Source organism: Barbus barbus, assembly GCF_936440315.1.
Source record: "Barbus barbus genome assembly, chromosome: 44".
Classification (NCBI taxonomy): Eukaryota; Metazoa; Chordata; class Actinopteri; order Cypriniformes; family Cyprinidae; genus Barbus; species Barbus barbus.
This window is the reverse complement of record NC_136722.1, coordinates 1,984,771-2,001,656: the sequence shown is the minus strand read 5'-3', so window position 1 is coordinate 2,001,656 and position 16,886 is coordinate 1,984,771. Positions and strand designations below refer to the sequence as shown.

Sequence of the window (16,886 nt, the reverse complement as noted above, 5' to 3'; positions counted from 1 at the left end):
TAAACTAAATCAAAATGAGAAGTGTTTCCTTGGCAGCTAGCTAAATAAATAATGTTTATTTTATTTTGAGTAATGAAAATATTTGAGTAATGAGAAAATGTTTTATCTGAGTTGTACTTATCTGTAATAACCGTGCAGAGTTGTACTTAACTATAATAACCCTGCAAAATTTATTTTGTGGCTATAAGTTGAGAGAATATAACTTTAACTCCAGTAGGTGGGTCCAGTTGTGCTTTCTGAAGTCCAACTCACTTGATTCTATACCAACTTGTCTTTTACCAAAGATCTTATGCATTTATTTTCATCAAGCTCCCTGACAAAGCATCCTCTGGTGTATAAACGTCCTTAGCGTGGGCTAGCAGTCACATATCATTGCTAGTCTTGTCAAGTGTTAGTAAATTGGAGAGTTGATTTGCATGCGTGGTTGAGTCTGGGCGGCCGTAGCCTCGGGCTCATCCTGGCATCACTGAATCTCAGGAATGGTGTTTTTGGATTCATGTCTGGAGGCTGTGTTTCCCTCGCTAACCACACGCCACCTACGCCAAGTCAGGAAACAATGAAGGCCGGTGGGATGTCACGTGTTGAGACCATGTCGAATAAAGGCAAAAAAGAGGCATATATTCACATTTGAGAAGAGCGGGACTCTAGAGATCATCGACCTTGCGTTTGAAAAATGTCTTGCTAATTGATACGCTCTATCTCTTGCAAACTAAGTTGACAGCTATAGAGAGAGAGAGATTGTGAGAGTAGATGACTCAACCCACGTATTGTCAGCCTCATAAGATAAAGCAGCCGCTGCAGATGAGAAAGACCATAAGGATCTCACTGGAATTTCCTGGGAGTCGATGTCTCGCCCGGGAAACTCTTAAGTGCTGTTTGTTTTAGACTTCTTGCTAACCCTCCCGTTTTATTATAGCACTCTATCATAGGTGAACTTTCCCTATGGCCAGATCTTTACTGGTACATTTAAGAAAAAAAAAACAATGGGGCCAACAGATCATTAAGGCGAGTGCTTTTTTTGGCTCATGAATCGCTGCTTTGATCTCGAGAAAACATTTTCCCTTGACCATTCTGTGGTTATTATTTTTGTCGATGTACACGCTGGATTCGAGGATGCATGGGAAAGATGAATTGATTCAACAATGTGCAGAGTTTTGACAAGTTGCGCTGCTTAAGTTTCTCCTTTGCTGAAACCAGAGGAACATAATACTGAAATCTGGCACAAATGTGTGTCTGTCAGTTGAAATAATGTATGAAGAGGAACTCCTCTGCAAACACGGTGTATTTAGTTTTGTGTTGATTTAAGGCTTTTTCCCCTCGCCGTCGCTCTCCGAGGAGCGAGAATGTATTTGCCACTAGCGTTTACTTTACGGAATGAGGAAAATATTGTCTTTTTGAGCTTCTGAAGTTTTAGTCATGATTGTTGATGCTGGAAGACGTGGTTTGAATAAAAATAGTGTTGAATCTAGGAAATAAAGTATGACAGATACTGCAATTCTTCTCGAAGATCATGTGCATTATGGATATAGTTGGTATTTTAGTGAATGCACTAAAATACACTAATTTTAATTTATAATAATTTACTTTAGCTTATTGAATGTAAGTCTAAAGTCAATTAGATGGCCTTTGGCGGCATAAATGGTATCAAAACTGGACAAGCATTTTTCTTTATTCTCAGCAGAATCTGTTGACAGCTGGTGTGATTATAACACAGCACATTGCCATTGATTGATCCATTTCAAGTATTTCACTTGATTTCTAACAACAAAACACAGCTACACTCTTTAAAAAAGTAAAGGGGCTTTTCACAGCAATGCAATAGAAGAACCATTTTGGATTCCCAAAAGAACCTTCAAGTGAACAGTTATCAAGTTTTGTTAAAAAAACAAACAAAGAAAAAAACTATTTTACTTAATGTGAAGAATATTTTAATAATCTAAAGAACCTTTTTCCGCTTTAGACTTCAGGGTTCCAAGAGAGGGTTTTTGTGTTGATGCCATAAAAGAACCATTTTTGCTTCTCAAAAGAAGACAGCGTCCAGTGATCAGTTCTTAACAGAACCATGTTTTTCTCAGTGTGAAGAACATTTTGAAAATCTAAAGAATCTTTTTTTTCCACTATAAAGAACCAATAGAAAGGTTCCACTGTTTTTAAAAGTTCCTTATGGAATAATAGATGGCAATAAGGAACCTTTATTTTTAAGAGTGTAATGAAACTTCAGAGTTCCTTCTACATGCAATTTTTTCAGTTCTTTTAGATGAATATTGTATTTTTATACTATATTATAATTGTATTATAGTATTGTATTTCACAGTTATACTATCTGCTCTGTCCACCTCATTCGCTTCCAGTTATTTTTAGCTGTACAAAACAGCTTGAAACTGCAAACTGTTTTTTAAACCATATTATTTTTATGTATTGTCTTAATTATGAACACACTGGCTTGTAGCGCAAGCATTTTTACCTTTTACTGCACTTTGATATTCTTCTCATTTCCGGCTAAAGAATCCGAAGCCTCGCACATTCACAGAAAAGAGCTTACTCCTGCATTGAAAAATAAGCCTTTTAAAAATTAGGGTTCCAAAAGAGGGTTTTCGCAGTGATGCCATGGAAGAACTATTTTTGTCTTCCAAAAGAACCTTTCAGTGAACAGTTCTTAAAGGAACCATGTTTTTCTTAGTGTAAATAGCCTTTTTCAACTATAGATTTAGAGTTCCATGGATGTTAAGGTCCATTGTGGAACCATCGAAGCCAATAGGGAACCTTTATTTTTAAGAGTGAAACTTCAGGGATCCTTCTACGTGTATCTTCTCACATCATTTACTGTGGAAGAATATTGTATTATTATACTATACTATTATTGTATTAAAGGAATATTTCACAGTTATACTAACTGTTCTATTAGTATGATCAGTTTTAGTCTATATGAGCGTATGCATAGGATTCTCTAGCTGTGCTTGACTGGGAGTCTATGTTAGATAGCCTTGGAGGTCTATGCAGATTGGACATCATTAAACTCTGATCACGGTCTCTCCTCAAAAAAAATAAAATATTTTATTCAACTGGACTATACAAAATAACAAAAAGTTTTTTTTAAATAATTAATATAAATGCTTTTAACATTTTTGCTTTTAAACTTTCTGCTCCACTTGCCTGCTAGACTTTCATTACTGCAAACATGTTTCTCAATTGTTTTTACATTAGTAAGTCCAAGTGAATATATTTTCTATTCCTCAGATGCTTTCCGTATACAGTTGTTGAAAATAAATGTTAATAATTAAATGTTGAATATTGCTTTAACTAGCTAGTTAGCAAAAAGCTGCCCTTATTGTTTTATGCAATCTTTTATGATTTCACGCAGTATTTCCCATTTTTCCCTTTTCACCGTCAGTGCTCTTTCATGCTCCAAATACTGGCTAAAATAATATTTGCAATAGAGACTTCAAGGGTGTAGTCTTAGAACAGACTGAAATATTATCTCCTTCCAAATTACAACATCTGCTCATTAAAGTAACGTCTGTGTGTCTGAACTTAACATTTGTCTTTGTATTCGTACTCTTCCTCTGTGGATTTTCATTTGTCAGCAGTACAGTTGGATTTTCCCACCTCTCCCTCTTTCATTGTTTCTCTGTTCTCCTCGGTGCGTCCAAACATGTGGTTCTGACTAACACAGAGAAGAAGGGATTATTCTAATTGGGTCTTCAGTTCAATAAATTCAATAAGTAATCAGACCACAAGGACGGACCCCATGGTCATGCAGTATCTTCAGACAGCGTTTGAGCTGCTGTGCTGCACAATAAAAGGTGGAGTTGGGAAAGTTACAAATGGGTGTTTTGGACAGTGTTGAAGACAACATCATTATTTGATGCAGTTGTGCATAGTATTGTGGGCTGTGGGAAAAGTGAAGCCTGTGCTTATCTTCGAGTAGTTTTTCTTCTTGTTTAATGATGTTTCTGTCACAGATAAACACTCATCTGACCAGAGGTGACCTTTTCCAGGCCCTTTCGCCCCATAATTCTTCACCTTCATCTGGTCATTCTCCACTCAGCTTACTAGGCGGTTTCTGCACCACTAGTGGCACCAAATGGAATTGCAAATATGTTTGGAGCATCAACAACTTCCCTTTTACAATGACCTCAGTTAGGTTGTGTGGGTTATTGGATAATGTTAACCAAATTAGAGTTTTTACTGGTTTTGAAAGAAGCTCACCAAGGCTACATTTATTTGATCAAAAATACATTAAAACAATAATGTTGTGAAATATATTATAGATTGAAATGTTGATTTACCATTTACATCTTAAAATGACTTTTGAAAATAGTTGTGCGCCTTAATATTTTTTTAAGACTGACACATTTCCATAATATTAACCAAAAACATTTTTGGTTTGTCCACCAAAGCAATTTTTCCCAAGGCTGGTGTATATTTCCCAATAGCTCTCAATGGGAGCGCTGCATTTCTTAAAACGCCAGGAGCGTGCCGAGCGCTGAGCGTCATTTCCACGCTGAGCACTTAGGCCTTTTTTCCTCGGCGCCGAGAGTTGAAGAATGATCAACTTTGAATAAAACGCTGCGCTCATCACTGTCACTTTCTACTCAGCTAACCAATCACAGTGGAGGAGGGGCGGGACTAATTCCGACCACCCTGCTTGTCCTACGACTGAACAACAATGAAGAAGTTAAATATTGCTTGTCTCCGAGTATTTACACTCTTAAAATTATAGGTGCCATAGAAGAACCTTTTTGTCTAAATGGTTCCATAAAGAACCTTTCTGTTTCACAAAAGGTTATTTGTGGCGAAAGAAGGTTCTTCAGATTATAAAAAGGTAAGAAAGAGATGGTTCTTTAAAGAACCTTTGACTGAATGGTTCTTTGTGGAACCGAAAATGGTTCTTCTATGGCATCGCTGTGAAGAACCTTATAACCTTTTATTTTTATGAGTGTATGTCTTTACCAGATGGAATTGCCATCTTAATGTTATGAAAAATTGTCTAAAAACGCTTTGGTGGACTCGCAGCCTTAGTCTGACTTCATCATGGTACACAAGCCCTACTTTTCATTATCCAATCCATTCCTCATTCAGTTCCTAAATAAATTTCCACCCTATATTTTTCCTCACTGAATATGTTTTCACTTCCAAACATGTTTGAATACAGAAGTAAAATAGATTGCAAATGGCAATTCTTGTTGACTTTGAAATGCATTTGACTCCATCTATCTTGAACGTTTGGTACCGCACCGTACACCGTAATTGCGCTCCCTTGTGCTACTCTGATTGCTGTCCCCAGCATGTGGGAAACATCGACCCAGATGAGTCAGGATTCATTTCATGAAATCCAGGCTTGAGTTTCTAGACCTTTTCCCTATCCCTTTCATTCCATACGTACACTTTCCACTTCATCCTTGTTTATCTGATGGTTATATCTGTCCATGACTCCATGCCTCCTCCTTTGGTCTTTCTCATCCAGAAAATCCACCCGTCTGGAAGCAGTGACTCCAGCAGACGCGTTTCAGTTTAATGCTGTACTCCTCAGATCCTCCCCGCATGCTTAGTTAACATTTATGCTGCATGTTTGTTGCCCTTCAGAGAGCTAGAGAAAGCATTAATGTTTCTTTTTATGACTGTACGGAAAGTATGTTGATTTATGTCCAAGTTTGATTTAGTAGGTTTATAAAACATATCTTACACGTCAAGCCGTCTTTTAAGATTAGTTTGCATTTAGACTTGTGTAAATGTGTACTTCTAATGGGGATGTGACCCTGAATTTCTGGACCTATTTTGAACTTAATTTAATATTTAAACTTGTGTGACTAGACAGTAGCCTATGTAACCATCCAGCTCTCCAAACTTTATCCCAAACACTTACTACAGGTAGAAGAAAGAAAGAATGTCAGGAATTATTATGTACAGTAACACCAAAGCCATGGGCTTCCTATAATAAGTTCCTCTTGTCTTGCACCAATAATACAATTCTGGTTGATACCGATAAGACAATATTTTAATGTGATGGCAATAACATTAAATGGCTGAAATTGTATTATTATTTTGTCTAAATAAACAATAACAACAACAAGAATAATAATAATAATTGTTAATGTTACATGAGACATGTTACTGTAGGCATCACAACATTGTAATAAACTGAATGAAGTATGATTTTGTATTTTTTTTAATTATATTTGTTTTATTATTTATTTGTACTATTTAAACATTTTAAAGGCTGGCATGAGAAATATTAGCAAGACAAAACAATATATTTTTATTTATTTATTTAATGGAAAAGTTTGTTGAACCTTTAGACACACACACACACACACACACACACACATACACACACATTATATATATATAATTTTATTTATTTTTTTTAGCAAAGTTTGAGCATGTAAAGACCTTAGAAATTGTCATATTAAATATTAAACAGTATGCTTTATAGGGTTAAATATTAACTTTTGAATGAGGGTTAAATGATGGCAAACGTAATCTAAATGTAAACATAAAATAAATCAGCATGTACAATTAAATATCCAGTATCAGCTGATATGAATACAACAAATGTCTAATATTGACTAATAACTGATGCGATACTGGTATTTTGTGCATCTCCGTGTATGGGTAGCTATTAATTTGTCAATTATTCATCCCTCCCTGACGAACAAACAGAGGGTAAATGTTAGTAGCTATAGCGGCTTCACAAATTGAAAGTTGAAGGGTGAATTGTGGCAGTTGTATCCGGAAGTTGCAGATGGCTTCAGTATCTTTCTCTGTCTTTGTGTCCTCTTATCTTTCACATTCATAGTCAGACATTTTTTCACTATTTATCACCACTTTCACCCATCTGTCTACAGCCTGAAACCTTTCACGTTCCACTGTGTCGAACTGGACGGACACTGCCCAGTCGCAATGCTCCAGCACTCAAGCAGGACGCTCGCTCTTACATCTATCTCAGAATCCTCCCAGCATGTCCCTACAGTCCCCCTACTTTCTTCCCAAGAGAGAAAAACCCACAGCGTATACAAAAACCGAAAACCAGCCTCACTGAGATCTACTCAAGATTAGCCGCTTCTAAATTGAGAGTTGCCCTACCGATCAGCGGGCGACAGTCATCTGAGGTCTCTTTCTTTTTGAACCAATTCCAAGATATTCCTTTTTGAACATTTTCCAGGCTATTTTCTCCAACTTGAAAGCTAACCTACCTCCTTTAGGAAGACTTTTTGTACCCTGGTGGCAAATGCAAATGTAGGTTGAGATATAGTTGAAAGAGGTCCCTGCCAAAACCTCCAGATATATCAATATGGATGCTCTGGTGACACTTGACTCTTTAAAAAGAGTTCCAGCAAAGACATTATTTCATATTTTATTAACTCAACCCCTTCAATTAGACTCCTCAGCCCACGAACCATTCAGGCGCTGGTCAGTCCTTGAATATTTATCCATCAGAAAACCAAGGTCGTATTTGTAATATCCAAAGAAATCCATAAAATTATGCCTGGTTTGGCCAATCATTTCATTTGCAGCATATGAAAGGCGACAGAAGGAGGGGGGGGGGGGGGGGGGGGGGGGGGGGTACTGGAATTACAGCCTCGGCCTACCTGTTTCACCTCATCACTGCCTCCTCGTCCACAGCCTAATCAGTATTCCTCAGCGTTCCCAGTCCTCTCCATTACCCACTACTGGCAGTCAGTCAGGGACACTTTCCTTTGGCAGGTAACTGGCCCGCAAGGACAAAATGGACACACGGGCAATTTAAATGATTGGAAGCAGTAAGTAATATATTAGAGAGCCCTGTGTTTGAAAAGTCAAAAGTAAATTGCATGTTATTAGTGCCAACTCAAGCAGAAAACACAAGGCTTATAGAGGAACGAGTTAAAGTTGGAGATGATACTGTCTTACAATGCAAAAGATACCGTATCTCAACCCCCGTTTCACAAACAAGGCTTAAGCCTAGTCCCAGACTAAAATGTAAGTCAAAGCTGTTTCAACTGAAAGCAACTTGCACTGACTGATCTTAAAATATATCAGTGCCTATGATTTGTCTCAAGATGGACTACAGCAACGTTTTTTTCTAAGGCACTTTTATAAAAATTACTTAAATGTCTTAATTGATCTATGGCCTAATCCTGGCTCAGTCTAAGTCCTGACTGTGAAACCAGGCCTCAGAGTCTTATATACGCTTCAAGAGAGTGTCATGTCATCGATTTGGAAAATTGTGAATCATGGGTTTTTGTAGAGAAACCAGTGAATATTCTCTCTTAATTACGGACTAATCCACAAATATCCACTGCGTGGCCCTCAACGAGAGGCGATGGATTAGAGATGTAAATACGATGTCTGAGAGGGCGTCCCTGGTGAGTTTAACCCCATCTTTGGTGTCTAGCTTGTTTGCGGGCCTGTGTTTCCCCCTCTATTCATAATCCTCCATGGAGAGCTGAAATTGGTCCTTGGTCTCATTACAGGCCCTGGCCATACCCCTAACACACCTGAGATCGATGGGTACAGGCCTTTAAGTGGTCGTCTTGGTTATTAAACGCAGAGGAAGCCAATTTCTGGTGGAGGAAAGCTAATCCGATCACACATTAGGAGCCCATATTGGCTGGAGTGGTGCGAGAAAGGGATAAAACGGGGTTGTGTGTCCTCTGTGTGTACTCACTAGATGGGCTGTTCAACAAAAGCAATATTGTGAGAGCAGCATCACATGCTTTCTGCAATCCATGCCCTCACTGTTTAAAAATATGCAGAAATATTATCATATTAAAATATGCAGAGATATTTTAAACTCATGTGATTTCCACCCGAGTATCATTTGTTTGTGCATGAGAAAGTTGCTGGATGCTTCTGATGGTTTGTGTATTGATACAGGAATTGAATTACAAAGTTTTGGCTTAAGACACAGATATTTTTGTCTTTGCATGTGAATAGTTGAAGACTAATTTAGCTGGAAATCATGAGTAAGCGGGGAAATTACAAGTATTTATCCAAATTAGTATAATAATGCGACATGTTGCAGACGAGCATGTGGTTTGATTCTCTTCAAAGATTTTGTGATTAGGTTCTTAACGAAATGAAACAAGAATATGAACACATGCGTCAGATGAGCAAACACCTGCTCCTTGAATATATTCAAAGAAATTTGCTGCTTAAAATCGCATATGTGTTCAAATTAGAAACACTGGGATACTAAAAAAAGAAAGTGAACCAAATATTGGACTGAAAAATATGAGGTTCATCATGGATTCGTTCAGGCTTGATCATCAACATGATTTCTCTGAAAGCCCCATTAGTTCCTGCTCCCATTATCTGCAATCCGCATGTCACTTCTTGTTATTTCTTGTTTGACATTAGTACTATGTAATGTAATTTTACGGAGACTGAAACAATGTATTTGGATGTCATTTGATCCTTTTTTTTTTCTTCTTGAGACCCATCTCTGTGCGTATTCATCTTGGCCTTAAGCTAATTATTGAATGTAATCCCAGACATAGGTTAGACTTATACAGTTACACTTCGACTGAGGGGCCTCGTCTTTAGAGCCGTAAACCGAATGTGAACTGACCACTGACAAAAAGAAGTGTATTAAAATCATTATTGAAGGAGTCACGTGACGTGCTCATGAACCTAGTCGCACTCGAGTAGAGCTCCGTACATTTGGCCTCTTTTTGCTGATTTTTTTATTTTGTTTTAAGTTTTATTCATTGGTGGTGCTTTACCTGATGGCAGGCAGTCATAATCAGCAGGAGTTGTCGCCATCGGCTTCTCCGATTAAGAAGAAATCCAAGCCACTGGCCACAAGCAATATGATGGACAAGATGGCGAACACTGTTACACACTTTTGAGGACATTCTAAGAACCGAGTTGATGGCGATGCAGAACAAATCAGTTGTTCAGTTCAGTTCTCACATGTCAGTTGTTCAGTCGCTATGCTCTAAACTGGATCTTCTTACAGGGGAGATGAGAGAACAAAAGAAAGTTGTTGCAGATCACGATAGACGAGTAGCCGCGCTCGAGCAACAGGTTGTGGACTTGCAGGATCGCAATAGGCGCAGCAATCTGCGTCTGGTCGGGTTGCCTGAAGGTTCCGAAAAGGACGACCCTATGGGCTTTTATGTGGCTCCCATCTCTGGCGGGCAAAAAGATTGAAGTGGAGCGAGCGCATCGAGTGTACACAAGGCTCTCCTCAGATCGCGCTAAACCACGGGTATTCGTTTTTAAACTGCTGCGGTACACGGACAGGGAGCTCATTCTGCGGGCCGCCAGACTTCATGCCTTTCCAGATTTTTCTTCGGTCACCGCATAAAGAAGAAGTGCATTTACGCCAATTAGGAAGTGAGAAAATGAGACGCTGGCATCCAGAATTTTCTCCTTTATCCTGCAATGCTGAAGGTCATTCTCAATCAAGGTGAACCTAAAATGCTACACTCCCCAGAAGAAGCAAGAGATTTTCCCAGATCCCATTCATCCACCAACTCTCAGTGAGCTTCAGCTGGACATTTGGTGTCTAATCGGAGAAGAGATGTTCTAAATGGTTTGGTGACTGTGTCTTTCACTGTTCACTTTAATGTTCACTTCTTAATTCATAGTTCATTGTGCATACAGTATTTCTTACTGATTATGATATTTTATTATACTTTAAGTACTTGGGGATAGATGTTTTTCCTTCCCTGCAGGAAATCGTCTCAAAAAACTATAATGGTATTCTAGCCAAAGTATCCTCAGATTTGGAAAATTGGTCTCGTCTTCCTACTTCTTTTAAAATGAATGTTCTCCCACGTATTAATTTATTTTCTTCCATGATTCCTCTCGCTCCACCGGTTGGCTACTGGAACAAACTAGATGCATGTGTTTCACGGTATATATGCGATGGGAAACATCCTCATATTAAACTGACTACCTTACAACGACGTAGATTACATGGAGGTCTTTCTTTCCCTAATTTTAGACTGTATGCTCAAGCCTTTTCCTGCCGCCCTTTATCAGTTTGGTTTGATCCTGATGCTTCTGTGTCTTGGAGAGCAGTTGAGGAATCTATTGTTTATCCGTATAAATTGAAGCACCTTGTTTTTTGGGAGTTCCGCTTAGGCAGTGTAAATCTCGGTTTGGTCCCATTGTAACCCATCTCCTCTCCACATGGAGGGATGTTGAAAGACGTTCACTACTAGCTACAAAATGGCATAGGCATTCACCTATTTTCCACAATAATAACCTTTTGTCAGGCAGTACTCCATTTCATTGTCCTCAATGGACTCATAATAAAGTAAATACTCTGGGAGATATCTATGATGATAGTGGTTTAAAATCTTTCCAGAATCTTAAAACTCAATATAATCTGCCAGGCACCTGTTTGTTATGTATTTATATATATATTATATATATATATTCATACAAACCTTTATCTATTACTACTGTTTGGGCTAAGGATCTTAAAGAGGATGTGCACGTTTTATTTTCCGTTCAGGTATGGGGTATGTTTAAATTGTCTTCTAAAAACCCTAATCACCAAATGAGTCATTGGAAATTGCTGCATATGGTTTACTTGACTTCAATAAAACGTTTTTATACGAATCTGTCGTCTTCTCCTAAGTGTAATCTCTGTTCCCAAGAAGTTTTAGGCACGTTTTTGCATTTTTTTTTGGGATATGTTTGACTGAGATATGTTTGACTCCGCGCCATTTTTTCATGAATGACTTTTGGGACTTCACCTTGCCCGTCCAACAAAGATCTTTACTGTTAGCTGCTCTCACAGCAGCAAAACAATTGCTGGTCAACCGTTGAAATCCTCCTCACACAATGGACAGACGAACTTGGACGGTGTATTTGTTGGACATTATCTCGATGGAATTCTCTACTTCTCGTATACACGGATCTAACGTGAAAACTGTAAATTCATGGAATTCAGCTTTTAATGTTGTCTTCTTTTCTAAAATCTTTGTAAAAATTATTTTATTGTTATTTGTTTATCTATTAATATTAATTAATATATTTGTATTATTATTATTATTATTATTTATTTATTTATTTTTTAAGTCTACCAAGGGGTGGGTTCTAAATTTGTACAGCTACTTTTTGTTTTGTACTACTGTTCCACAGAATAAAACTCAATGAACAATTGTAAAAAAAAAAAAAAAAATCATTATTGAGTTCGTAATTGAATAATAGGGCCTCCCTTGGTCTGCAGAGTGTTTTTGTACGGCCTCAGGCTATTCAGATTTCATGGTTCTGTTTTCATTGAGACTGCATGTGGTGAGCTGTGGTCCGACCGAAACATCTACGTCTGTAAAATTGGGACTTCCTGTGAGCTGCATATGCATGTGCATGGTATCAGATGGTAGTCGCAATATGGGCATATGCTGCGGCAGGACGTTGTCGAGGGATGACAGGTGGTTGCTGGGACATTTGCATAATTATGGATATACCACATACACCCGTAGCAAGTCATAAACCCGGCGACCAGAGAGCTGAGAAATTTCAACCGCACAGAGTGCTCAGAGCTTCTGCCAGGTGGCAAGACACTAACAGTAAATCTGCCTGTCGACACTCAGACACTACTGCAGATGACAAGTGAACACTTTACTTTTGCGCTGGCTATAGCTAACGCATGGTGCAGAGCCTAACAAGGGAAACAAATATGCTCTGTCAGGGAAAGATTTCCTGGGGGTGTTTATTTTTTCCCTCAGGTCTAATGTGCCACTGACTGTGGCTAATTTACTCTGAACTGGTATAAAATATTGTATGATGTTCATAAATTGGAGCACTTTATATGAAACATGCATAATGCATTATGACGGTATTCTTAAAGGGATAGTTGACCTTTAAGAATAGATTTACTTACTGTACTCTCATTATATTGACGTGGCAAGATATTCTTCAGAAATTCACTTTTTGTATTACACAGTATAAAACAAATCAAGAAATAGGTTTGAAATGACAGGAAAGTGAATGAGTTTTCATTTATGGGTGAACTGTTCCTTTAATGCAGTATAAAATGTTTCAAATATTCCTTGAGTCTGATGGAGTTTCAAGAGTTCAGAGAGTCCAACAAAGTGTATCACTCTTGTCTGTCTGCGCATTCTATATGGAATGTTCACTGACTTCTGCAGATTACATTGTTACACCAGTAGGTGGCGACAAGTAATCATCTTTGTGAGCGAGTCATTTGAATCATTTTCTCAACTGATTTGTTTGAGTTTACATAGAAAAATAATGACAAAGTAGCAAAGTGGAATGGAAGAACACTTCTTGGTTTGTTCAAACCTGCTGATTCATTTAGGAACGAAACAAACAAAACAAAGATGACTCACTCATAAATATTGGTTCATTCAGGAACATAGAATGCGAAGGATAAACCTGCTAATCACTTCAAAATATGCTGAATAAAGGATGCAAAACAAAGACTGTCTTCCAAGGATCTTTCAAATTAAGATGGCCTTTCAGGATTGAGAAGCCCTCAGAGTCATAGAATCATTCATTCAACCATTGTGTTGAATGAAGTGCTGATTTATTCAGGAGCACAATTATTGTGTATTGCAGTGGTTCTGCTGTGTCATTTTCAACTAATTGTGTTGGTGGAGCAACAACAGGTAAATTAACTGGCAATACTGTGTCTAAAATATAAGTTACTCAGTATTAACTGTGGGTACAGCTTGCCCAGTCATGCTGGCTTCTTGCTACTCCAGTAACTACTCCAGTACTCCAGTTTGCGAATTAGTAATGGAAGCCTAAACACATCTTTTGAACTGCGTAGCAACGGCAGATCCTGAAGCTGTGGCAAATGTAAGTGGTTTACACTCAGATTCAGCAAACAGTCCAAATTACTGTATTACAAATATAGTGGTCGATTATGCTTAATAAATCGAGAGAAGCAGAAATTGTGATCATGATTAAAATACCATTTTGTGGTTACAGTTACGCAGAAGAGTAGTCAATCTTTTGTTATCAAACATTTCTAATATATAATGCTTTAAATCTATAGAGGCTGTTACCAAAATGTATAAAAATAAGTCTACTCTGTAGACGACCACAAGCACCGAACCCTGGAATCCAGAGCGGCGGCGATCTGAGCTGTGTGAGACAGGAAGTGTGAGCTGGTATCTGACTAACCCCCCCACCTGCCCTGCAGTTCAAACCCATTACAGCGCAGCAGCACAGGGACACCTCTGGCTCTCCTCTCCCATCTCTTTCAAAAGCGTGTGTGGTGCGTGCATGTCACAGAACAAGCCCAGCTAAATGGTCCTATTGCCACCTCCTTTCTTTGCAAGGCTCAAAGGAACTGGCTTTGTGTCAGACAGAAATGTACTACTGTGTCCCTGTCACACTTTTGTGGGGCTGAAAAGGCCTTTCTGTAGGAAATCAAGGAAACTCAGCTGAAGTGCTGTGTTTGTTATCTGTGGCCATGTGAGAAGGATGTCTTACTGTACCGTAGTGAAGAAAGTGAGAAAATATGCTGTTAACAAGACCTCTCTCATCTCTCTGTTTCAGACATGCCCTTGCATGTACGCCGCAGCAGTGACCCGGCTCTGGCTGGCCTGCCCGAAGCCCAGCTGCAGCCAGAGGAACCATCTCGTAAGAACCCCACTCGCTGGTCCACCACAGCAGGCTTTCTGAAAGTCAGCAACATCAGCGGAACCAACAGCCTAGAGCGAAAGGTCAGTTCTTGCTATCCCAGTATCATTCTGATATTTTTCACACACACACACACACACACACACACACACACACACGCTTTATGAAATAAAGACTGAATGGCGGCTCAGAACCTCTGTATGAGCATATGATTTGCAAACTACAGCTCTCGGTTGGGTAAAAGAAGCCAGTGTCACACTAGTAGCCTAAAGTTTTGATGGACGACGATTGTAATCAATGTAAAGATGATTACAGTGACATACCGGATTGTGCATTAGGCGCGCATTGTGTCCCTTATAATGATGCGCAAACGAACCATGTATGTGAGCTCTCAGTGCACTGATCACTATAACATCATGAATACAGCTCAGTATATTCACATAGTTGAACACAGTGAGTGTTTTATAATGGATGCTCACATATTTTGGAGAAGTTTGCAAGGATCAGTGGTGCTTATGTACATATGGGCATTAGACGCTCCTAACAGCGTCGACACAGGAACTATTCACTGTGGCGTCGAGTTCAGAATGGTTTTATTTTTCATTTGTATTTTAGTGTGTTTAATGATTCTGAATGGACCCGTGTGGACTGTAGTTTATATGCAGTCCTTTGGCATCTCCCTGTGGTATTGTTTAATATGGCAGGTTGACATCAAGTCAAGTCAAGTTGAGATTTATTGTCATTCCGCTACATGTGGGGACATACAGTGGAACGAAATGTCGTGTCTCGCAGGACCACGGTGCTACATAAATACAGACATACAACAATGAAGTAAAAAAATGTTTCAGGAGGTAGGGGTTTGCATGGGGTTTCAGAGGGGTGTGGGGTGATTTGAGTTCAGGGCTCTCACAGCCTGGGGGAAAAAGCTGTTGAGCAGTCTGGCGGAGCGGGCTCTGATGCTCTGGTACCGTCTTCCTGATGGTAGGAGCTGGAAGAGACTGTGGGAGGGATGGGTGGAGTCCTTCACGATGCTGTTGGTTTTGCTGGAGCATCGTGTAAGGAAGATGTCCAGGATGGAGGGGAGAGGGGCACCGATGATCTTTGCAGCTGTGTTCACTGTCCGCTGGAGGGTCTTGCGGTCAGCAGCACTGCAGTTCCCGTATCAGACAGTGATGCAGCTGGTCAGCACACTCTCAATGGTGCCTCTGTAGAATGTGGTGAGGATGGGTGGAGGGAGACTTGCTCTTTTCAGCCGGCGGAGAAAGTGCAGGCGCTGTTGTGCCTTTTTGGAGAGTGACATGGTGTTGGTGGTCCAGGAATTTAGTGCTGCTGACTCTCTCCACAGTCGAGCTGTCGATGGTCAGTGGGGGGCCCCTGTGCTCAGTGTGGTAGTCCTCGAGGTGCTGTGGCCGACACGGACTGACTGAGGTCTTCCGGTTAGAAAGTCCAGGATCCAATTACAAAGGGAATTGTTAAGGCCCAGCAGGTTTAGTTTATTTATGAGCTGTTGTGGGATTATAGTGTTGAATGCCGAGCTGAAGTCAATGAACAGCATTCTAACATAGGAGTCTTTATTTTCTAGGTGGGTAAGAGCCAGGTGGAGGGTGGAGGAAATTGCATCATCCGTAGAGCGGTTTGGACGGAATGCAAACTGGAGCGGGTCGAGTGTGTTGGGGAGGCTGGTTTTGATGTTGTGCATGACTAACCTCTCAAAGCACTTCATCATGATTGGAGTCAGTGCTATGGGACGGTAGTCATTGAGACAGGACACAGGTGATTTCTTTGGTACCGGTATGATTGTTGTGGATTTGAGACATGTGGGGACGACTGCCTGGCTCAGCGAGGTGTTGAAGATATCTGTTAGGACATCTGTCAGCTGTGCAGCACAGTCTCTCAGAACACTGCCAGGTATGTTGTCAGGACCCGCAGCCTTGCGTGGGTTAATCCTAGATAGGGTCTTCCTTACGTCGGCTGGAGACAGACAGAGCGCCCGGTCGTTGGGAGGTGTGGGCAGTTTTTGTGCAGGTGTGTCATTCTGCATTTCAAACCGTGAATAAAAGTGGTTGAGTGCATCGGGGAGGGTTGTGTCCTCATCACAGGCCTGTGGCGGGGGCTTGTAGTCAGTGATGGTCTCAATGGCTTGCCACAGGCTCCGTGTGTCTCTGCTGTCTGTGAAGTGAATGTTGATTTTTTTGAGCATATGACCGTTTTGCATTTTTGCCACAGGACAAACTGGCTCTTGCTGTTTTGAGGGCTGCTTTATCTCCTGATCTGAATGCTTCATCTCTGGTCTTTAGCAGCCCACGAACCTCTGCTGTCATCCATGGCTT

The 16,886-nt window shown here is 39.9% G+C and overlaps 1 protein-coding gene across 3 annotated transcripts in view; it reads left to right on the top strand.

The window, feature by feature from the left end:
* Positions 1-16,886, top strand: part of LOC306863618 (partitioning defective 3 homolog) — a 463,239-nt gene that overhangs the window by 163,686 nt on the left and 282,667 nt on the right. For all 3 annotated transcript variants that reach the window (XM_079407066.1, XM_079407065.1, XM_079407067.1), the window contains exon 4: positions 14,473-14,639. In XM_079407066.1, the coding sequence (XP_079263192.1) occupies positions 14,473-14,639 (167 nt within the window). The remainder of the gene's footprint in view (positions 1-14,472; positions 14,640-16,886) is intronic.